Below are 18581 nucleotides of genomic sequence, written 5' to 3' on the forward strand. Positions count from 1 at the left end.
CTACTAGCCTAATTGCGTGGACTTGAGTTCGTGGGGGACTCTGGGCTGATTTTGGACCTAGGAATGGAATGGTGTTAATTACGCCCGGAGGGACTAGTTAACCCTACAGTTAGTTAAGTTAGGACACTATCATAAGCTACGGCCCAAACCCAAATGGGAATAGTGTTCCGCCAGTTGAGCCTCCTGAGTGTCCGACACTATTTGACGTCATGTGATTTTATATCCCTCTATATCACCTTCCATCGCAACAACAAATGCACCTTCCTCAATTGCTGCATCATCCCAGTGCTTTCATGAATGTCCACGATGGCTGCCAATCTTTTCTCCTGGGTTTTTCGCCCGAACCAAACCTCTCCCACAATGGCTGAACCATCTCAGCGTACGTTGTGGTGTGCTTTCTTTGACGACCTTCAGAGACCGTTCTCTGTAGATTGTGCTCTCGGTATTGACTCTGTCGATAGAGTCAAAGAGAAGATTTGGATTAAAAACCAGAACAAGATTGGTCAAATCGACTATTGTGATCTCGATCTCTACAGCCCTGTCGGCCCACTCAAAGATGGCTTTGCAAAGGAGAATCTTGCACATCTCCATCCGCGCAAACGAATCTTACCCGACTTCCCTCGATCCGATGATCCAGACATTGATATTATTATTATACGACCAGAAGAACATCAGCATTCTCTCGCTACCAGAGGTAAGATTCAATATGTTGAACCATTATGCCATGGTCATAACTGACGCTGATGCCAGTGTCAAATTCTCCAAGACTTGAACCATGTCAAACGATATACACGCGAGATGAAACAGTATCAAAACTTGCGGAAGTCATTGATTCACAAAACATCGTCCACGTACGTGGTACCCCAGCAAGTGGAAAGTCAACACTTTCTCTTCTGTTGAGGGACTATTATCGCTGGAATGGAAGAATAGTTTTCTGGCTTGGGATATGGGAACAAAATCTTCGGGACTTTGGTGATGAGGACCCTTGGGCGAATCTGGCTCGATATATCAGGCGCAACTACCCGAGGCTTGATAAGAAACAGAATATATTTGCCAATGGTAATATGATCATCATCGATGAAGCACAAACATCATATGGGGACACTGCATTATGGAATCAAATTATTAAAGATATCCATGGTGGGATCGGATATAAGGTAAAGCTGTGTCTTTTCTGTTCATATGGCAGCCCGTCAGAAGGCCTACCATATAACAGGAGGGATCACGGCACACCTGTGGGCTTTGGTTGCGCTCAACGCATTTCATTGACTCCATCAGGAGAGCTTGGGTCACCACCAATAGGCCTCTTCTACAATAGGGACGAATTTGAAATAGTCGTGACGAAATTATGTTCTTCCGATCCTGTTGAAAAGTATATCATCGACAATGACGCTCGAAACTATATATTCAATTTCACGAATGGTCATCCCGGGGCTGTGAGCTCAATAGTATACTATCTTTTCCAGGTATGTAACCGCTTGTAGTCATTCACGTTTTGACAATCTTATAAGTCCAAAGCAACTAACTCTAGTAACTTTTAGGTGTACCGCTCACAGGTGAAGCATAAAGATATTTCTACAATACACAAGATTATGTGACTCAAGCCTTGGCGGATGACAATAAGGTCTTTAGTGGTCTTGATGGATTTGCTGTCTCTCGATCTTTTCCTCGTCCAAGGAAACTTACATCAGAAGCTAAGAATACACTGATCACAATAATAGAAGATGGATATATTCTATTTGATGAATCAGTTGATAGTATTAGATGCTGTTATGAAAATGGCTGGATTCAAAGAGCAGTTCTAGAGGATGACGCTCAACAGCCAAATGGTGTTGGTGTTCTGCCATCACGTTTACATGAGAAGTAATATTTCTCACTCATAATGCTCATTGTCCTATACTGATATATCCAGATATGTTGAGTACCTTATTGCTAAGCGACCAACAACGTTCCCAGACGAGGCCTTTCCTACGATTGAAAGCTTATGTCAGAAGGTCCTTGAGCACTTCTCCTCAAAGAATCTTAGGCATTGTCTGGAAGGCAAATTGTCAACTGCGGCAAAGCTTCGACCAGTGGAGGCGCAGTATCAGGATGAATTCTACAGGGCTTTCAACGCTGTAGTAGGTCGAGGTGTGCCAATATCCAGTGAATGGTCCCGGGAGGGTGATGGCCGAGTCGACTTCTGGATTCCACAAAAGAAATGGGGGATCGAGCTACTTAGAGATCACAATCGAGTTAACGAACATTGTGATCGATTTAAGAAGGGTGGACGATATTACCCATGGATTGAAGCTGGCATGCTCGAGGATTGGATAGTAATTGACTGTGCCACATCTTCGCCTAGTAGTGGTATGTAGTTTCATTTTGCACTCTGCTTTACATCTTTTGATGATGTCAAACTGCTGACATTATTACAGAGCATTCAGAACGGAAACTCTGGCGCGCTGTCTTTGAAAATGATTACTCCCAGTTGATGTTGTTTGATTATAGAAATAACTGTCTGATGGGCCCTACTGTCTTAGTCAATTGAGAGTTGATGGCATAACTATGGAGAGTTGTTATTCTGCTTTAGGTGCGTCATTTTTATGTTTGGTATTGTTCTATATTTGGTCTTTCTGCGCGACACCAAGCCGTGAGAAAGCTCTTTAAAAAGAATCTCAGAGTACCGACACAAGGTAACAATCTCAGTGTTCCATCCGTATTCTCTCCCTATGCACTGCTCTTGATCCTGCCCTCCGTGAGCTCTTGCAACCCATACTAGGAAGCCATTAAAAGTCTGGTAGTTTGGAGGAATCGTAGAACCCGAATGTAGTTCGTGATATTTATCAAAGTATTCAAGAGTAGTTTCGGATTTCGATTTTGTCCAGGGAACAACGTATCTTTTTGGCATAGAATTCGTGAACTGACTAAGTAGCTGGTTTTCAAGAACTAGCTAGTTAAGACTCATAATACGCACGGTCATTGTTGGTTACCTATGCGGCTGTGCCTAGGCAGCCTGGCTGACCAGATCTAAGGCTCTGTCACCGTGAATTACAAGGTCTCTACGGTGCATTTGTCCACCGAAGTCATACCAGAGCGTAAGCTTTTTCAACCAATTAGATTACGAGAATTGTACAAATGAAAAAGGAAAAAAGTGGAGATTTGATTTTTAGTACGAAGCAACAACAACCCCAATATCAACCCCCCCGAATCCCCCAAAACAACCGAAAATCGCATTCTATGTAATGTTAGTATATAGATGTTACGTTGCTGTTCTGGGGGAATACTTACTCGAAACGAGCGGAGAAGAAAACAACGACGACGACGACGACGATTGGGAACGACGATACAGGGGGAAATGTAACGCTGTTAATCTGTTGTATTTGATGCTAACTAATCCTGCATACAAAACTTCCTTTTGACAGAGAATAGTCAGTATAACACAGGAGGAAGAAGGCTACTCACGCAATGTTATCCTCTAGGATCTCATCTCCTGGGGGGGTTTGAGACGAGACATGAGGTGCCATAGAGGAGCCTCTCAGTGGCGATGATGTACGTATTGGTAAGAATGCCTGGAATAATTGGCTTGGTTGAGAAGGTAATGGACCAGGGAGAGGAACATAGTCAATCTAATATAATTAATAGTTAGTAAAAATAGTCAATCAAGAATAGAGTAATACGTACGTGCTGCTCCAGACGACGGTGGCCATCTTCCTTTCTCATAACCATTGTAGGATGTGGCTTTTTCCTGACAAAACGGTCATAGTCAAAGCTCTCCTCAAATAGTAGACCACTCAGTCTCTTTACACGGGATAGAGCCACATAAGTAAGCCCAAGTTGAAAATCAGGGTCCGTAATATTGAGTACTGCTCGACCAATAGTTATTCCTTGGGCTTTATGGACTGTCATAGCATAGGCAACTGTAATTGGAAACTGCGTCCGTGAGCAGTTGATGTTGCTAATCATAAAATCTCGTTTTGACCGGAAAATTGGAACAACAGGCGTATTATCAACTAGAGAGCAAGCAGGTCCATTGTAAGAGTCAAAATGAACCAATAATGCGAAAGGTGGTGTCTGTCGAGGGTTGGTAGTGCCAGCTTCCCAAACAATATCTAGCACTGTCCCAAAAGCACCGTTCACAAGCCCATAATCTGTCCAAATGTTCTCAAGTAGCATAATACGGCAACCAATAGAGAGATGTATCTCAGCGTGGAGATTCCCAGCGTCGTCAGTGGATGCCTTCTCCGCATTGAGACCCTGGTGAGTTGCCATGATTCGAAGTACAGGATTCCCAATATCTCGTAGGCGGTTGTGGTTGAATTCATGAACCTGGACCTTCTTGGAATAGATTAGAAGGACGTCTTTGAAAGTATCGATCTCATTAGGGGAGACAGTAGCCTTAACCCGAGTACAGAGAAGTTTCCAATCGGCCAACTGGAGATTATCTTCTCGGAGATTCTCTAACGCCTGTCGGAAGCTTGTAGCATCTTGATCGGTATCATCCTGGCGTCGAATTACATCGAGTTCAACCGTGACATCGAACTTCAGGTAGAGAGAGTGTCCATGAATCTCTTCCATTGTGTCCAGCTTTTTGTTGAAATACAAAGGTCGCTGGCCAACCGGAGGTAGTTGATAGAAATCCCCAGCTAGAATCACGTTCAAACCTCCAAATGGACGAGCAGATTCAGACTCCGGTGTTGGGAAGATCTGCTGTAGGCGTAGATTAACCCAGTACAATTGCTTGAGACCAATCATTGATTTTTCGTCAATAATTAGCCATTTGACATTACGGAGATTTGCTTGCATTGCCTGCAAATTCTCAGGAGTCAAGTCAGCCATTCTACCTCTCGCAATGGGCAGCCGAAAGAGTGAATGGAGAGTACGGCCGTTGATGTTATAGGCAGCAACGCCAGTGGGTGCTGCACGCATAACTGGAGAGGTGTTGATGTCAGCGTTACGAGCCATTCGGTCGAGAGTGGTTGTAATAAGCATGATGACATGAGACTTTCCAGTTCCAGCTCTCCCATCGAGATTGATGAGCAGTTGAGATGGAGCTTGTCCAGTGAGATCCTGTTCATAGTGGTTGATAACTAGATCGTAAAGATGGCGTTGCTGCACTTCTAGATCCTCTGGTGAGGCAGATGATCTAACTGTTGGTGGATGAGGAAACTCTTCCTTCATAGTAGCCCAAAAATCTGTATGGATGTAGCTATGGCTCCCAATATGAGATGACCAGTCCATTTCCCGATCAATTGTTCGATCACCAAGAAGATCAGGATCCTCAAGCCGAGTTGCATCATCGCGATGTGGAAGCTGGCGAGCAAGAGCCTCCCAAGAGCCTGGGATCTCATTATCAGTCTCGTCGTCAGAATCTTCATGAGTGGGGTCTGGTTGAATAAGCTTCTCTCCATAAAAGTCATTCTCATGGGAACATGCGCTTTTACAGTATTCGTAAGCCTCTGCATATGACCCAAACGAGTTATTGTCGATAGTCAACAAATCTTGCATCACGCGAAATGGATGATGGAGCATAAGCTTCACACGCGCATAGTCGCCTGGCTGTTTTTCAGAATCATAGATGGGGAAGTAGTTGATGACTCGTTTTTCCGCGGTTGATCGCTCATACATATTCTTCACACTTCCGAAGTCATATGTCCGAAGAAAAGTAAAATATGTGACATGGTCAAAAATAGATGGGCGTTTCTTGTACTTATCGAGGGGCGAAAGACTTCGACGTAATGTCTCTCTATCATCTGCATCTTCGGTATTGGCAAAATTGGCTGGCTGCTCAGTCTCCGGCCGACAATCCATAGTTATCGTAATCCGGCTTGATGCTTGAAGTGGTAAATCAAGTAGTAAATGTAAGACCTCTTGAGCCGACCAGTCTCGTTCTCCGATCAAATGATTCATCATTTTACTGACTGCGGACAAGAAAGGGTTTTTCTCGTTCAATCTTGGTAAAAATGATTTCATAAGATCACTGTAGGATTCCGTTTTCTTTTCAGCTTTAGTGGCATATTTGGCAATATATTCTAACAGAGCTTCAGTGCCAGTACAGGGTGCAATGTCAATATTTGCTAACCATGCCATCAATATACAACGATTCCAACTGTTCATCATGGGATCGTTGCGTACTGGATAGAAACAGTAGAAATGGTGACCTGGCGCAATCTCAACAGCAGCATCGTTCCGGATAGAATGGGGGAAGTGGAAGCGGCATGAAACCTGATTAGATCCCTTTTCCTTCCGAAGGCAGTAGCTGTTGGAACGTGTGTGACGTTGAACGCTGTTTGAAATCTGTGAAAGATATTGAACAGTATTGCGCTGGTCAGCAAAAGCGAGTTGCAAAGGAGAACGCTCATTTCCGACATTCACCATGACTCCTGGCTGAGGATTGAGAGCAGATATGCGCGCACTCCAGAAATCCGTAAATGCCTGCCTGAATGGTTCTGAAAGTTGCGCAATTTCTGACTTAGGAGCATCTTCAAGCCAGTATAGACTATGAACATGAACAGATCCTCGTCCCTGCCATTCATATCGATACCAATAGTCCTTCACTTTGAACTTCTTATCCAAAAGTTCCTTGCGGAAAGCAGCAAAGCGTATATGAAACCAATTCGCCACAATATGCGGATTCTCGCGTAGATTCTCGCGTGAGATCTTAATACGTTCCGATGATGTTCCTTGCTGCCACTCTTGATAACGAGGCATAAGCTTCATGAGGTCATCCCAATGAAGGTCTGCAGCAGATAGTGTTAGGAAGAGATGGGCTGGTCCGAGATTATGCACCATAGCTTTGAGTTGTTGATGTTTATTAGTCCAGAATGGCCGCGTGCCACGAAGCGTTCCTGAGCGACGTGAGATTGAATTGATCAGTGCGTCACCTTCTGGGGTGTCCTCCTCAAAAGCAGCACGTAATTGTTCTGCTGTAATTTCCTGACCCCCAGCTGTTCTTTGCTTCACGAAGAATCCTGCTTTTGTGTTTGCTTGCTGTCGCATCATTGTGTTGAAAACGACGTAACGAAGGCGAGGATGACGTGCGAACCGATAGTCATCAAATCTCATTAAGTGCTTGACGTACTCATTAAACCTGATAGAACGCTGACGTGGAAGAATAAAATCTGCTTCTCCACGTGGGAAGAGCGTTGGAAATGCCCAAGATAGTAGTGGTTGTGTTCTGGTGAATTCCGCAACAGGTGTTGATCTGAATGCCGGCAGTTCTATATGCGTTTGACGTGATTACTGGGGTTGGAGCTGTTCCCTGATTGCGGTGATCTCATCTTCCTGTGCGATTAGATCAGGAACGGCACAATGTTCAGGAATCTCGACTTCATCAGACACGTCCTTCAAATCGATTTCCACGGGATCAATACTTTGACTGAAGATGTCATTCGCCACACTACTGTCTCGCGGAAGAAAATCAATAGCTTGTTGTGAGATTGTAATATCGCGATAACCTGGATGATTTGACCGTAGAAAGGCCAGCCACTTGGTAATACATTCCCTTCGCACACGAAAGTCGTTTATGAACTGGCGTTGAAGTCTTGGATCGGCATCAGTATTAGCTGGGCAGAGGAGAATGACCTCCAAATTCTGAGGAATCAGCGGTAGGGTGTCATAAACCCGTGCAGTGTCTCTCAAGAAGTTAACAACATGTCCACTATACTTGTATTGTTAGCCTCGTACTCTGCGTACTTGAACAGAAACATGTACGCGAGCAATAAGCATCTCCTCTGTCTGGGATAACTCGGGTAGATCGGGCATTTGGCCTATATGCAGGTTATTCGCGGCACTGAAAAGATGGATATCCTTACTCTTGTCCACACGAATGCAACGATCACAGATCCCTTGAGAATTCAATCGGAGATTAAACCATCTCTCACAACAACGCTGACAGAACTCGAGTTGCTGGTGGTTCAGTGACTGGTGGAAATTTGTAACGTACTCCCAATCAGTTTCTGTAAGGGCAGATTGGAGGAGGGCGTCGGGATCGCCGGGAACGTAAGGAGGGTCTTGTTCGGGACGTTCTTCAGCCTGGGTAGATGTCAATATAGGTGTGTATCGTCAGAGCGAATGTTACTACTCTCAGGAACATAAGAAGGGTCAGTCTCAGCTTGGGTCACAGAGCTGGCGCGACATGGGTTACAGTGAGCGTGTTCGTAGGATTTGTCGTCAAAGAATGCAGTAATAGGAATATCTCGTTGACAACTAACACAGAACTTATACTGGTCTTCAAACGGTATGCTTGAGTCCTGACAGTATTCACAGATGTCCAGGCCATTTGCAATTCGACGGCTAAGATGACGGGGAGTTTGGCAGGTATTGCACACAAAATGATTCGACATAAGGGGCCGACGTGGTGTAGATTGTAGACTGGAGGGTCTTCGAGAACGTCCTCGATATGGTAGAAGAGCGAAGCTAGAAATCCGTCCCAGGAAAGGTGTGGATCTGCCACTAACGTCCATAGCTAGAGGGTCTGGTGTCGAAGATGTCGCACTTACACCAGAAGCTATCCTACGTAAAGCAGGACTGTCTGGCGGATTCGAGACAAAGACGAGGGGATCGGGTGTAGAGAAAACATTCGTATTAATAGCCATTAGAGGGTCCGGGGTTGAAGGATACTGGCTTGCCTGTGGAGTAGATGGTAGAGGTTGCTGAGTAGATTGAGGAATATCTTGCTCTTGCTGGTTAGCAATATATGCCTCTAAATCCTGTGTTGGTTGAACATCCTCTCCAGCACGTCGGGCTGCACGATGAGCTCGTTGATCCTGTGCTTGACGACGACGAGCCTCTGCATGACGCGGCGTATCTTGCGAGTTGACACCGCGGTGGTGATATGATGGAGTAGGCGATGAGGAAGAAACTTGTTGACTATTCTCAATTATCTGCTGCTGTAACTGCTGAGCAGGTACGCGTTGCGGTGCGAGTCGACGGAGGGAAGCAGTAGTTGGCCGCATAAAGTGAGGAACGTGAGTTTCTTCAACTGGAGGCTCAGAAACGTCCGCTTCATTGCTCTTTCTTTTAGCAATTCGATGACCTTGTACTCTGTCACAACACGCAGAGCATGTTTTTAGTGTGCGATTGCCAGTTTTACTCTTAAACTGATGTAAAGGCTTCTCAACCCGGCAGCTTGAGCAGACCTGGCGAGGCTCAGCCATTGCGGCGAGCAGTGGAGTGGAACGTAAAGAGATTCGATAAAAAAGAAGTCGTGATATGGAGAAAGGCGTTTTTGTGTGAGGTGAGAGATGGAGTTGAGGGAAAGGAAAGAAGTGGCACGCGTTGTTGACAACCGAGGGGGGAACAAAGAAATAACCCTAGATTTATGCCCTAAAGTACGAAAGTTGTTGGATATTTGATACGCTAATCCCAATCAGGATGTCATTACTAATCATGATTCCTCGGAATAACGACATATCCGTGAGAACATGAGAGCCAAACTCAAGCCTACAGTTTGGAGTCAGGATGGTCATTTATCCCGTAAATCCGTGATACTTTGCCACTATGATGTGTATATAAAGAGGATCAAGATGTGTAGTTAGCTATGTTTTAGAAGACGTGCAAATCAGAGTCAATTATTCCTCACCCAAATTGTACAACTCCTATCAGAGCCTAACCCCGTTCGGACTAGTACCAAAAGATTCCAATAAAAGTAGACAGTCACGTGGCGTTGCATTTTTTAGCCAATGAGCTTGCTACGCATATCTTGGTTGACCAACCGGATCAGAGCTTAGTGAACCAATCAAAGGAAAGTGGGCCCGCCGAGCAATCTCAGTAAACTACCAGAGCTTACGCTCTGGTAATTAGCAAAGCGTAAGCTCTGCTAGTTTACGGTCATCGCTCGGGAATCCAACTTTGCTCTGATTGGCCCATTAAAATCCAACTCGATTGGTCGATGAAAACAGAACAACGTAATCTTATTGGTCAACAAAAAGGAACGCCACGTGACTCTTCCGTTTTATTGGAATCTTTTGGTACTAGTCCGAACGGGGTTAGGCTCTGATAGGAGTTGTACAATTTGGGTGAGGAATAATTGACTCTGATTTGCACGTCTTCTAAAACATAGCTAACTACACATCTTGATCCTCTTTATATACACATCATAGTGGCAAAGTATCACGGATTTACGGGATAAATGACAATCCTGACTCCAAAATGTAGGCTTGACTTTGGCTCTCATGTTCTCACGGATATGTCGTTATTCCGAGGAATCATGATTAGTAATGACATCCTGATTGGGATTAGCGTATCAAATATCCAACACGTTTCTGTAGTTTAGGGCTAAAATCTAGGGCTTTATTTCTGCGTGTAATGTGTAATTTCGGCCTTCTCATCCTAGCGCCACAAGCTTACGCTCTGCTACGACTTCGGTGGACGAATGCACCGTAGAGACCTTGTACTTAATCTGGCTGTCTCCGAATAAATTGTTTGTACCATCTGAGCTCCAGCCTCAACGGTCGCAATGCCCAACCCCCTGCTCAGATATCGATGGCGCGTGATATACCGACATCCACAATCGCCCTGATCAGTGGGTCGAAGTAAGGAATCTTTTCCCAGTTTCTGATGACGACGACGCTAGAGCACAATTACTTAGGGGAAAATTATAGTTTATAATTGGCAGCGAATCTTATGAGCTTGAACCTGTAGTTATTTCGCTCAGGCGTTCCAGGTACGGTAACCAGCAATCTCTTTTTATTCTCGCGGCAATATTTTGTGAAGCTGATTCCATTTAGTGACGACTCTCCGTCCAGATGGACTTCGTCAATATGTGCCTTGAAGGTATGCTCAATTTCCTCTATCATTGTTTCCAAGGTAAAATTAACTGATTTCGTCTTGGTGGTAGTAATAACGTGGAACTTCGTGTACGGATCGACTGCGTGTAACGCGTAGGTGTGCCCATTCATTGCAAGATTCATGACAATAATGTCAACGAACAGGACTTGAAACGGCTTCGTTGGCTTCGTCATCGAGACTCTGCTGATTTTTCTGCGTGCTTTGCTCATCTCGCAAACTTCGCACTTTTCCTGGAATCCGTCGGGATTTCTGTTCAGAATCTCGCTTGTGGTGACGACTGCTCCCTCAGTCGCTTCCTCCAATTTCTGGACTGCTTTTTGGGATATATGACCGAATCGTTTGTGCCATGCCAATGCCGGATCTTTCAACGTTACTTTCTCGAATGAACTCATTGCTAACTCGTATTGTAGTGAACTCTTAGGAGTCTTGTTATTCTTCCATTCGAGCAAAATAAGCCGTCCATGCCATTTAATATTGCACAAATCCTCGTCTTTTCGCTCACTATACAGTCGTCTCGTCTTGCCGTCAAAAATTATACCGTTCTCATTGAGTCGTCCTGCTGATCGATATTGGTATGCATTCTTTCAACCAACCAGACCTCTTTGAGTTTGATTCCTTTCTGTTTAACCGTATTATTTATAGGCTCTGTTGGATACAGCGTTGCTTCCCCAGGTCCAATCATTTTCGTCTGCGTATCGCCAACGAGTACCCAGCGTACGTTCCGTTGCAGATTCCTGAGCCGGGTTCGATTGTTAGTTATATGAACTGACGATCCGGAATCAAGAATCCACTCATCCTTCATATCTCGCTTGTTGCCTGAGGCTGACAACACAGTATCCAGAACGGTTCCACAGAACTCATCAGAATCATACACCAAATTGGATTGTTCTTGCTGGTCACTGTTTTTGTTAGAGTCGGTTGAAGTATCATCTTTCATTTTCCGTTCGATCCGTTTCTTTACCCATCGCAATTTCTTGGCTTTGGGATGCGTCTTATCCTTCTCGAGGACGTCGAATTTCTTTTGGATATTGGGATCCGGTTTCCATTCCGAAGTCCGTTTTTCTGGATTGACATATGGGCAATTCTCAAATCCATGTTCCTCACCGTCTAAACATGTGATTTTCCTGTTAGATTTCGGTGTTGCTGACCGTTCGTTATTCTTCTCAGGTTGATCGGACTTGTTGCTGAACGTCGCCATGGTTATATCCGGCTTCGGATTCAATTCCTTCTTCGCATATGCGTCTGTCCATGAGTCGAATTCGTTCAATATGCCCTCAATTGTTGGAGGTTCGGATAAGGTGCTCATCTTTGAATTCAAGTCATATTGGAGCAGGGTAGTTGACCAAAGTTCGTGAAACTTAGGAAGAACTCCCTCGGTCGAATCAATGAAGTCCCTTGCCAGCTGCTCGGACGTTAGCGCTTTAAAATTGGCAAGATTCATGTCCATGAGAAGTTCCCTCCATTTCTTTGCTAGTTCCTTTGGCTTCGTTCCTCGTTTTGGAATTGTAAGCTCTCGCTCACGTTTTATTAACAGAGCTTTCTCGCGGTTCTCCTTTGGCGCTAGCTTTTCCTTGAGCAGCTTGATCATCTCGAAAACATCTTTGATTTCTCAGATCATCGGCTTGTGCTCGATATACACGGTGTTGAGAATGAAAGCACGTATATCTTTCATATGTTTTTGGTGCTTGTCATACCGCTCGAGTTTTCGTTCATATATATCCGAATCGATTTGATATTTCTGCATTAATAGCTGCGCTTCTTCTCTGTTGTTCATATTGATAGTTGGCATGATTGGTTCATGAGGCTTGAGCGGTGCTGGCTCAAAAATCATGCGATCGGGATTAAGATCGATATATTCCCATACATTTTCCTTTGTCGCTTCTGTTATGAGTTATTCGATCCACTTTCTCCAGTCGTCTGGCGTCTTCAGAATAACGGTGTTGATTTTGGTGTCCATGGCTAATATCTGAATAGCTCTTTGGATCGAATCGAAACCGCTCCGCAACCAGATCTATCTCGCCGGGGGATGGGTTCGATGTGCTCTTATTTCGGCTTCCGCGTTGAGGATTGGTCTGTGAATAGCTTCAAATTTCAGAGATCCCGGGCTCATAACTATTGGAGCCGATTTTTCACTTGCACTAACTCGGTAAAGCGTACAGTCACTATGCGATGAATCTTATATGTATGGGAATTTTGATATATTTGTGCATGACTTCTAAAACACAACGATCTGGCAGTCTAGGTCCTATTTATACACAAAATCACATACAGAAGATATCAAGGAACGTTGCCACCTGCGTACAATCGCATATTCTCGATATAGAGCTGTAGTGTTGATTTCTAATCATCAATCTGTAGTCAATGAGTGTGGCAATTTGAAGCAATTTCTAGAATCTCGCAATATAAAGATTCTGCAACAGTTGATGTCGATCTCTGGTTCAGTTCTTAATTAGGTTTAGCTCACCTGGGTTCCAACACTTTCTGTAGCATACTTAGTGCGGTACTTAGGGCAAATATCTAGTGGTTATTTCTATGTTCCAAACTCGCTTGCTCAACAACACGCCACTTTCCTTCCCCTCAACATCTCCTCTACTTCTTCAACACATGGCTGAGACTGTTCAGATTTGCACGGACTGTCTCCAGAGCAAGCCGATCGACGATTTCAAGAGCAAAAGCTGCAAAACTGGAAATCGTGTCCGGAAAACATGTTCTGCATGTCGTGATCGGAAGCAAAGCAATCGAGCAAAACGGAAGAGTAACGACGCAGACATCTCTGAGCCTCCAGTTGAGGATACTCATGTTCCTCATTTCATGCGGCCAACTACAGCCTCTTCACTTCGAAGAACGGCCTCAACTCTTCGAAAAATCGCTCCTCAACGTGTCTCTGCCCAAGTGTTCCAGCAACAAACTCTAGAGCAGAGCCAGCAGGTTACCTCCTCGTCTCCTGCTCCTTCTTTCCATCTTCGAGGTACTCACTCCCAGGACACCCCACAGATTGCTGATGCTCGTCGGCGTAGAGAGCAAGATCGACGTGCTCATCGTGTTGCAAGACGAGCTGGGGAAGACGTGCCTCCCACTCAGGAATTAGATATGTACGTTGTTGAGCAAGAGCAAGAAATTCCTCCCTCTGCTTAAGCCCCTACTTCCACACCACAAGCAGTGAGTGAAGTAGAGCAAGATATTCCACCTTCTGCTCAACAACCCCTGGCTGTCATTGGTACTGATGATTTCTCTACACCGGACCCGTTGGCTATGATCCCAAATCGACGTGTCAGTTCTCTTCTAACAAGAACTTTATCTTCAACACCCGATCCCCTGGCTATTTTCAGCAGTAGACGATCCAGCGTTAGCTCCCTGCCACCATACCGAGGACGTGGCAGTCAGCTTTGCTGATTATGCAAAGCATTTGATGAAGTTTCATGATGGACGCTTTGCCCGCCATCCACGTTTCCGCTACGTTGTCTTTAACACGATGATGAGACAACAGGCCAACACTAAAGCTAGCTTTTTCATCAAGCAGAAGACTAAGGATGGGCATCAAATCACTGCAGATGATTTACGTCTAGCTTTTGAGGATGATGCTCCAGAAGGTGAAGCATTACTTAACTCAATCACTCGCCGATCTGGGACGCTTCGGGGGACACGTCCTTTTTGGACAAACAAACATCAACACCTAAAAGCGATGGTTAAGAATATTGGCCCTTCACATCTTTTCTTGACTTTGTCAGCTGCTGATTTACAATGGGCCGATCTTATGCAACATCTGCCAAACTTTGAGCAATGGAAAGCAGGTACAAGTTCAGAGCGGATTCAAATTGCACGCGATAACCTTCGAGACAACCCACACATCGTCGCTCAGTGGTTTCTCATCCGATACAATACATTTCGAAAAGAGGTTTTGGATAAAAGATTCAACGTTATTGAGAACTGGAATCGCTTCGAATGACAAGGCCGTGGCTCAGTCCATAACCATGGTTTATACTGGGTTGACGGTGCTCCTAATTCAGATGTCGAATCTTTGTCCCTTGGACTACGTCAAGCATTCGCTAAACTTTTGGGGTATTCATGTCTCTGCATTGAACCTTCAACCCGGTCAGATGGTAGCAGATACCACTGAACGATCTCCGATGCAGTTGGAATTTGCTGATCAGGAAAACACTGTTGGTTTTCTTTCTCGGGTTGCTAATCCTGTACAAAGACATGCTTGTAGTGAAAAGTATTGTCTCCGGAAGGAAAAGGGGTCGGACGTTATATCCTGTCGCTTTCACTTTCCCCACGACCTACGGACAGAGCCTTTTGTCGAACGCGGTCCAGGGCACCAATACCACCGTTTCTATCCTATTCGCAACGATTCAATGATAAATGCTTGGAATCCCTGTATACTTATGGGATGGTTGGCCAATATCGATTGCCAAGTACGCGTCAAATGTTGAGAAGAAAACCGAATCTTACAAGGATATGATGAAGGGCTTTCTACCTAAACTCAATCCTCAGAATCCTTTGCTATCTGCTGTAAGTAAGATGATGAATCGTCTTATCGGTGAACGAGATTGGTCGGCCCAAGAAGTATTACACTTGCTTCTCGATATACCACTTCAATCCGCAAGTCGAATCTGTATCAATGTCGACTGTCGCCCTGAAGAGGTTCATTCCGCTGTATTTGTTCCTATTGAGCCTGAAATTGAAGGCGATGAAACTGTTCAACGAGGACTTTCAGCATTGGATAAATACAAACGCCGTCATACACTGTTCGAAGATCTATACCCCCCAGAACATTGACGCAACACGTATATACTGACATTCATATAGAGTTCAATTTCCGTCAGTTTGGTGGAGGATGAAAGTCAACTCTCTACTCCTCTTTTTCTGATTGGGATTAGACTGCCGTAGATTGGTTCAATTATTCCTTATGTAATCGCTTCTAAATTAGGCTAGCGCTTCAAAGCTTACGCTCTGCTATGCCTTCGGTGGAAAAATGCACCATAGAGACCTTGTATTCTTTCTGCGATGACCGCTTCTAGTATTTTGCCTAGCGTGGAGAGCAATAATATAGGTCTCTATACTTTAGCTAGTGAGTAGTTATCTTTTGCCGGCTTCTTAAGCAGTATAATCTTAGCATTTCTCTTTTAGAATGGGAGGTCACTAAAGTAATGTCTAAAAGATAAGAATACTCTTTCTTTAACCACCAGCCAGAGCTGTCTCTATACTATTACTAGGAGACTATCTTCTCCAGGTGCTTTTTATGGCTTAGTTTTAAAGACTTTCAATTCGATCTGCTTCCTTAAATGTCCGTTTTGGTGAAAGCGTGGCCCTTTCGGCGTCGAGTGACGCTGTTTTAAGCGTCGATTTCACCAGCTTACGGCAGCCTATATCGCCATTAGCGACAAAATATAGGTTGGAAATACATTTGGCCACATATAATTACATTAATGCCACGATTCGATCTTCATTGGATAGTCGAATTTTCTTTTCAGAATCTCTATTTGCGTGCTTGCTCGCTAGAGGCCATATCAACTGGGATTTGTAGCGAAAACGCGTGCTCATGAGTCACGAGGATCAATCTTACATCGTCAAAAAAGGCATCCATATTTATGGAGGCCGTTGTGTCCTGGTTGCTTGAGTGCAAATTGCAAGAAGCTTGATTCAGTTGTTTACCGTTCTATTTAAATCATATAATACTATCAACCCTAACGCTGGGCAGACACCTCTACGTGGTGTTGGGGATTAGTACTCACAGTTGAAGGATTGCTCAACTGTGAGGAAGCTAATATCTGCCAAAAATCGAGCACACACCTGATTCACAAAACATATGGGAATCCGCAGGAGGAAGGGAATCAAGGAATGGTTCGCTATTTGCCAGTCACTCAATCCTATATTTTCAAAGTGATCCTGCCCTCTCCTTTGAATACAGATTCATACTCGCACGTTCGCATTCCGGAGCTTCCAAAAACCTCGATCCTAGCCTACGCCGCCCGCGATCTCGTACGTACGAATTGCTAGGAATTCCAAAAGGGGGAAACGCTACAATATCCTACGCACAAAGGACTTTGAGTGTTCGACCGATTCACATCCTCTGTCGTGACATTATCCGATGACTTGGGTTCAGATTTTATGAATGGCCCATCTTCATTGGAGCTTGGTTCTCGTGGGTTGGGTCTGACTCGAATAGCGTTGACTAATCTTCGTAGAACCTTTAATAACCGGGTCCAAATACCTCACGAAGGATTCCATACAAGTACGATCTCGAGTGGAAAACGGACGGTTGCTCATTGTCCGGGGTCCAGTCTTTCCGACTGTTGTCGCGAAAGAAGGGAGTCCATGCTTCTTGCAGAGTTCTTGTAGTATAGTATGATCCGGGAGCCAGATATCGAAGAGTTCGGAACAGGTCTGCACGAATTCATCGTGACGAACAATCACATCAATTCTAGAGATACTGGCTAGATAGCCAGGGTATAGTCAGAAGTCAATCGCATTTGTGAGGATAGCAGTGAAGTAACTTACGAGGAGGATTCCACTGATCGGCCTCGTCTTGACTATAGAACAGGATTGCGAATTTGAAATCCTTCTTTTCAGGAGGCGCCAAGTCTGGTTTCTGGTCATCTTTTCTCTCAATTTTGACATTGACTTTTGAGGTCACTTTCTGTCGGGAACTGTGTTGAGGGGACCCAATATTCGGACGTTCAGTCTTTGATCTTTTTAGCTTGTTGATTGGATATCGCAGTCTGTCGGTATTGTTGAGCACCAGCAATATTGATATCCCGGAAACGACCTTGAGGAGGCGAGCTACGCCGAGCTCTAGATAGAATATCATCATCGTCGTCGTCAATAACAATGATAGACTTGGGAGGCTTAAAACGCTTCGGATTCGGATTCGCTAGACCACAGTGTCCACAGGCAGCCTGTTCAAGCGCCTTGCACAGAGATTTACATGAGAAGCGAGAACCAGAGCTTTTACTTCATTTCTTCCTTTTTCCCCTTTATGCTTAATATTACCTGTCGATAGGCACCTCTTGCACGAGATAGCTAGCTAGGATAGCGTACTCAAACCAAGCAGATTTGGCAACTTCACACCGTAGAGATCTTTAACATGACGGGGAAAGCCGTACAAAGCCCTAAACCGTCACATCATGAACTGATTCAGGTCCATGGTCATTGTCATTGGTCAAAGTGATAGAGTTAATTTTTTCAAGTTTGCCTTTCATCTTGGACTCTTAGTAATGGAAATTTGAGGTTTACAGACAGAGACTTAATGTCTAGGATTTAGTAAAAAGTCTGCTCGTTTAATCTTTCCAGTGTTGCGTTCTACCTGGTCCTGGGTGTGAAGCTATATTCCAGGGTGTTCCGGGGCGGCGTGGAACGCTTCAACCCCAGCCTGGAAGCAACAAGAATTAAAGCAGCAATAGACTGGGTGATCACCGCCATAGTTTCGCTGTTGTATGTTTTCCATTTTAATTTTTTGTATTTTTTTCCTTTTCTTTGTTTGCCTCTTCAACCCCTCAGGCTTCCAAGGAACTTCTTGTGACCCTGGAATTGCTGGCGTGGCATTCGGCTAAAACTTCTCACGTCGGATTTACCCTCTTTCCCAGCCCCTGCTTTTTATAAACCAATGTTGTGCGTCAGTGCTTCTAGGGAATACATACATGGATCTTGTGTACTTTTTAATCACAGCTCTTGACGTTATCACCTGATCTTCTGCCAACGTCAAGACAGCGTCTAAGTGAAATAACCGCTCATCGGAAGAAAGTCATAATCTATGAGTCACCGTAAGTCCGTGACAAGCGGTGGATGTCATGGCTTTCGGTACTTCATGT

At 44.6% G+C, this 18581-nt stretch overlaps 5 protein-coding genes across 5 annotated transcripts, besides 3 other annotated features; 2 read left to right on the forward strand and 3 right to left on the reverse strand.

The window, feature by feature from the left end:
• The first annotated feature begins 269 nt into the window (after positions 1–269).
• On the forward strand, positions 270–2641 carry TSTA_041410 (uncharacterized protein). The gene is made up of 5 exons (XM_002484571.1): positions 270–694; positions 808–1466; positions 1625–1863; positions 1913–2349; positions 2418–2641. The coding sequence occupies exons 1-5, from the start codon at positions 298–300 to the stop codon at positions 2528–2530; spliced, it is 1845 nt and encodes a 614-aa protein (XP_002484616.1). The 5' UTR covers positions 270–297; the 3' UTR covers positions 2531–2641.
• A 799-nt stretch (positions 2642–3440) lies between these two features.
• TSTA_041420 (uncharacterized protein) lies at positions 3441–9137 on the reverse strand (the record flags this gene model as incomplete). The annotated part of the gene is made up of 5 exons (XM_002484572.1): positions 3441–3608; positions 3664–7069; positions 7223–7644; positions 7675–8013; positions 8073–9137. The coding sequence occupies 5 exons, from the start codon at positions 9135–9137 to the stop codon at positions 3441–3443; spliced, it is 5400 nt and encodes a 1799-aa protein (XP_002484617.1).
• A 1440-nt stretch (positions 9138–10577) lies between these two features.
• TSTA_041430 (uncharacterized protein) lies at positions 10578–12358 on the reverse strand (the record flags this gene model as incomplete). Its single annotated transcript, XM_002484573.1, has 2 exons — positions 10578–11271; positions 11541–12358. 2 exons carry the CDS (start codon positions 12356–12358, stop codon positions 10578–10580), a joined length of 1512 nt encoding a protein of 503 aa, XP_002484618.1.
• Positions 10626–10997: a mobile genetic element.
• Positions 10626–11147: a mobile genetic element.
• A 1016-nt stretch (positions 12359–13374) lies between the features above and the next one.
• On the forward strand, positions 13375–15549 carry TSTA_041440 (uncharacterized protein; the record flags this gene model as incomplete). The annotated part of the gene is made up of 3 exons (XM_002484574.1): positions 13375–13862; positions 14155–14665; positions 15187–15549. The coding sequence occupies 3 exons, from the start codon at positions 13375–13377 to the stop codon at positions 15547–15549; spliced, it is 1362 nt and encodes a 453-aa protein (XP_002484619.1).
• A 203-nt stretch (positions 15550–15752) lies between these two features.
• Positions 15753–16049: a mobile genetic element.
• Positions 16050–16963: 914 nt separating this feature from the next.
• On the reverse strand, positions 16964–17584 carry TSTA_041450 (uncharacterized protein; the record flags this gene model as incomplete). Its single annotated transcript, XM_002484575.1, has 2 exons — positions 16964–17157; positions 17272–17584. 2 exons carry the CDS (start codon positions 17582–17584, stop codon positions 16964–16966), a joined length of 507 nt encoding a protein of 168 aa, XP_002484620.1.
• Positions 17585–18581: the final 997 nt, after the last annotated feature.

The sequence above is a fragment of the Talaromyces stipitatus genome, genomic scaffold (assembly GCF_000003125.1).
Source record: "Talaromyces stipitatus ATCC 10500 scf_1105507295515 genomic scaffold, whole genome shotgun sequence".
NCBI classification, from domain to species: Eukaryota; Fungi; Ascomycota; class Eurotiomycetes; order Eurotiales; family Trichocomaceae; genus Talaromyces; species Talaromyces stipitatus.

Coding starts and splice junctions, on each gene's coding strand:
- TSTA_041410 (XM_002484571.1), top strand. CDS start 298: ATGTCCACGATGGCTGCCAATCTTTTCTCCTGGGTTTTTCGCCCGAAC. Junction 1,467..1,624: donor TAGTATACTATCTTTTCCAG/GTATGTAACCGC, acceptor GATGACAATAAG/GTCTTTAGTGGTCTTGATGG. Junction 1,864..1,912: donor CCATCACGTTTACATGAGAA/GTAATATTTCTC, acceptor TGATATATCCAG/ATATGTTGAGTACCTTATTG.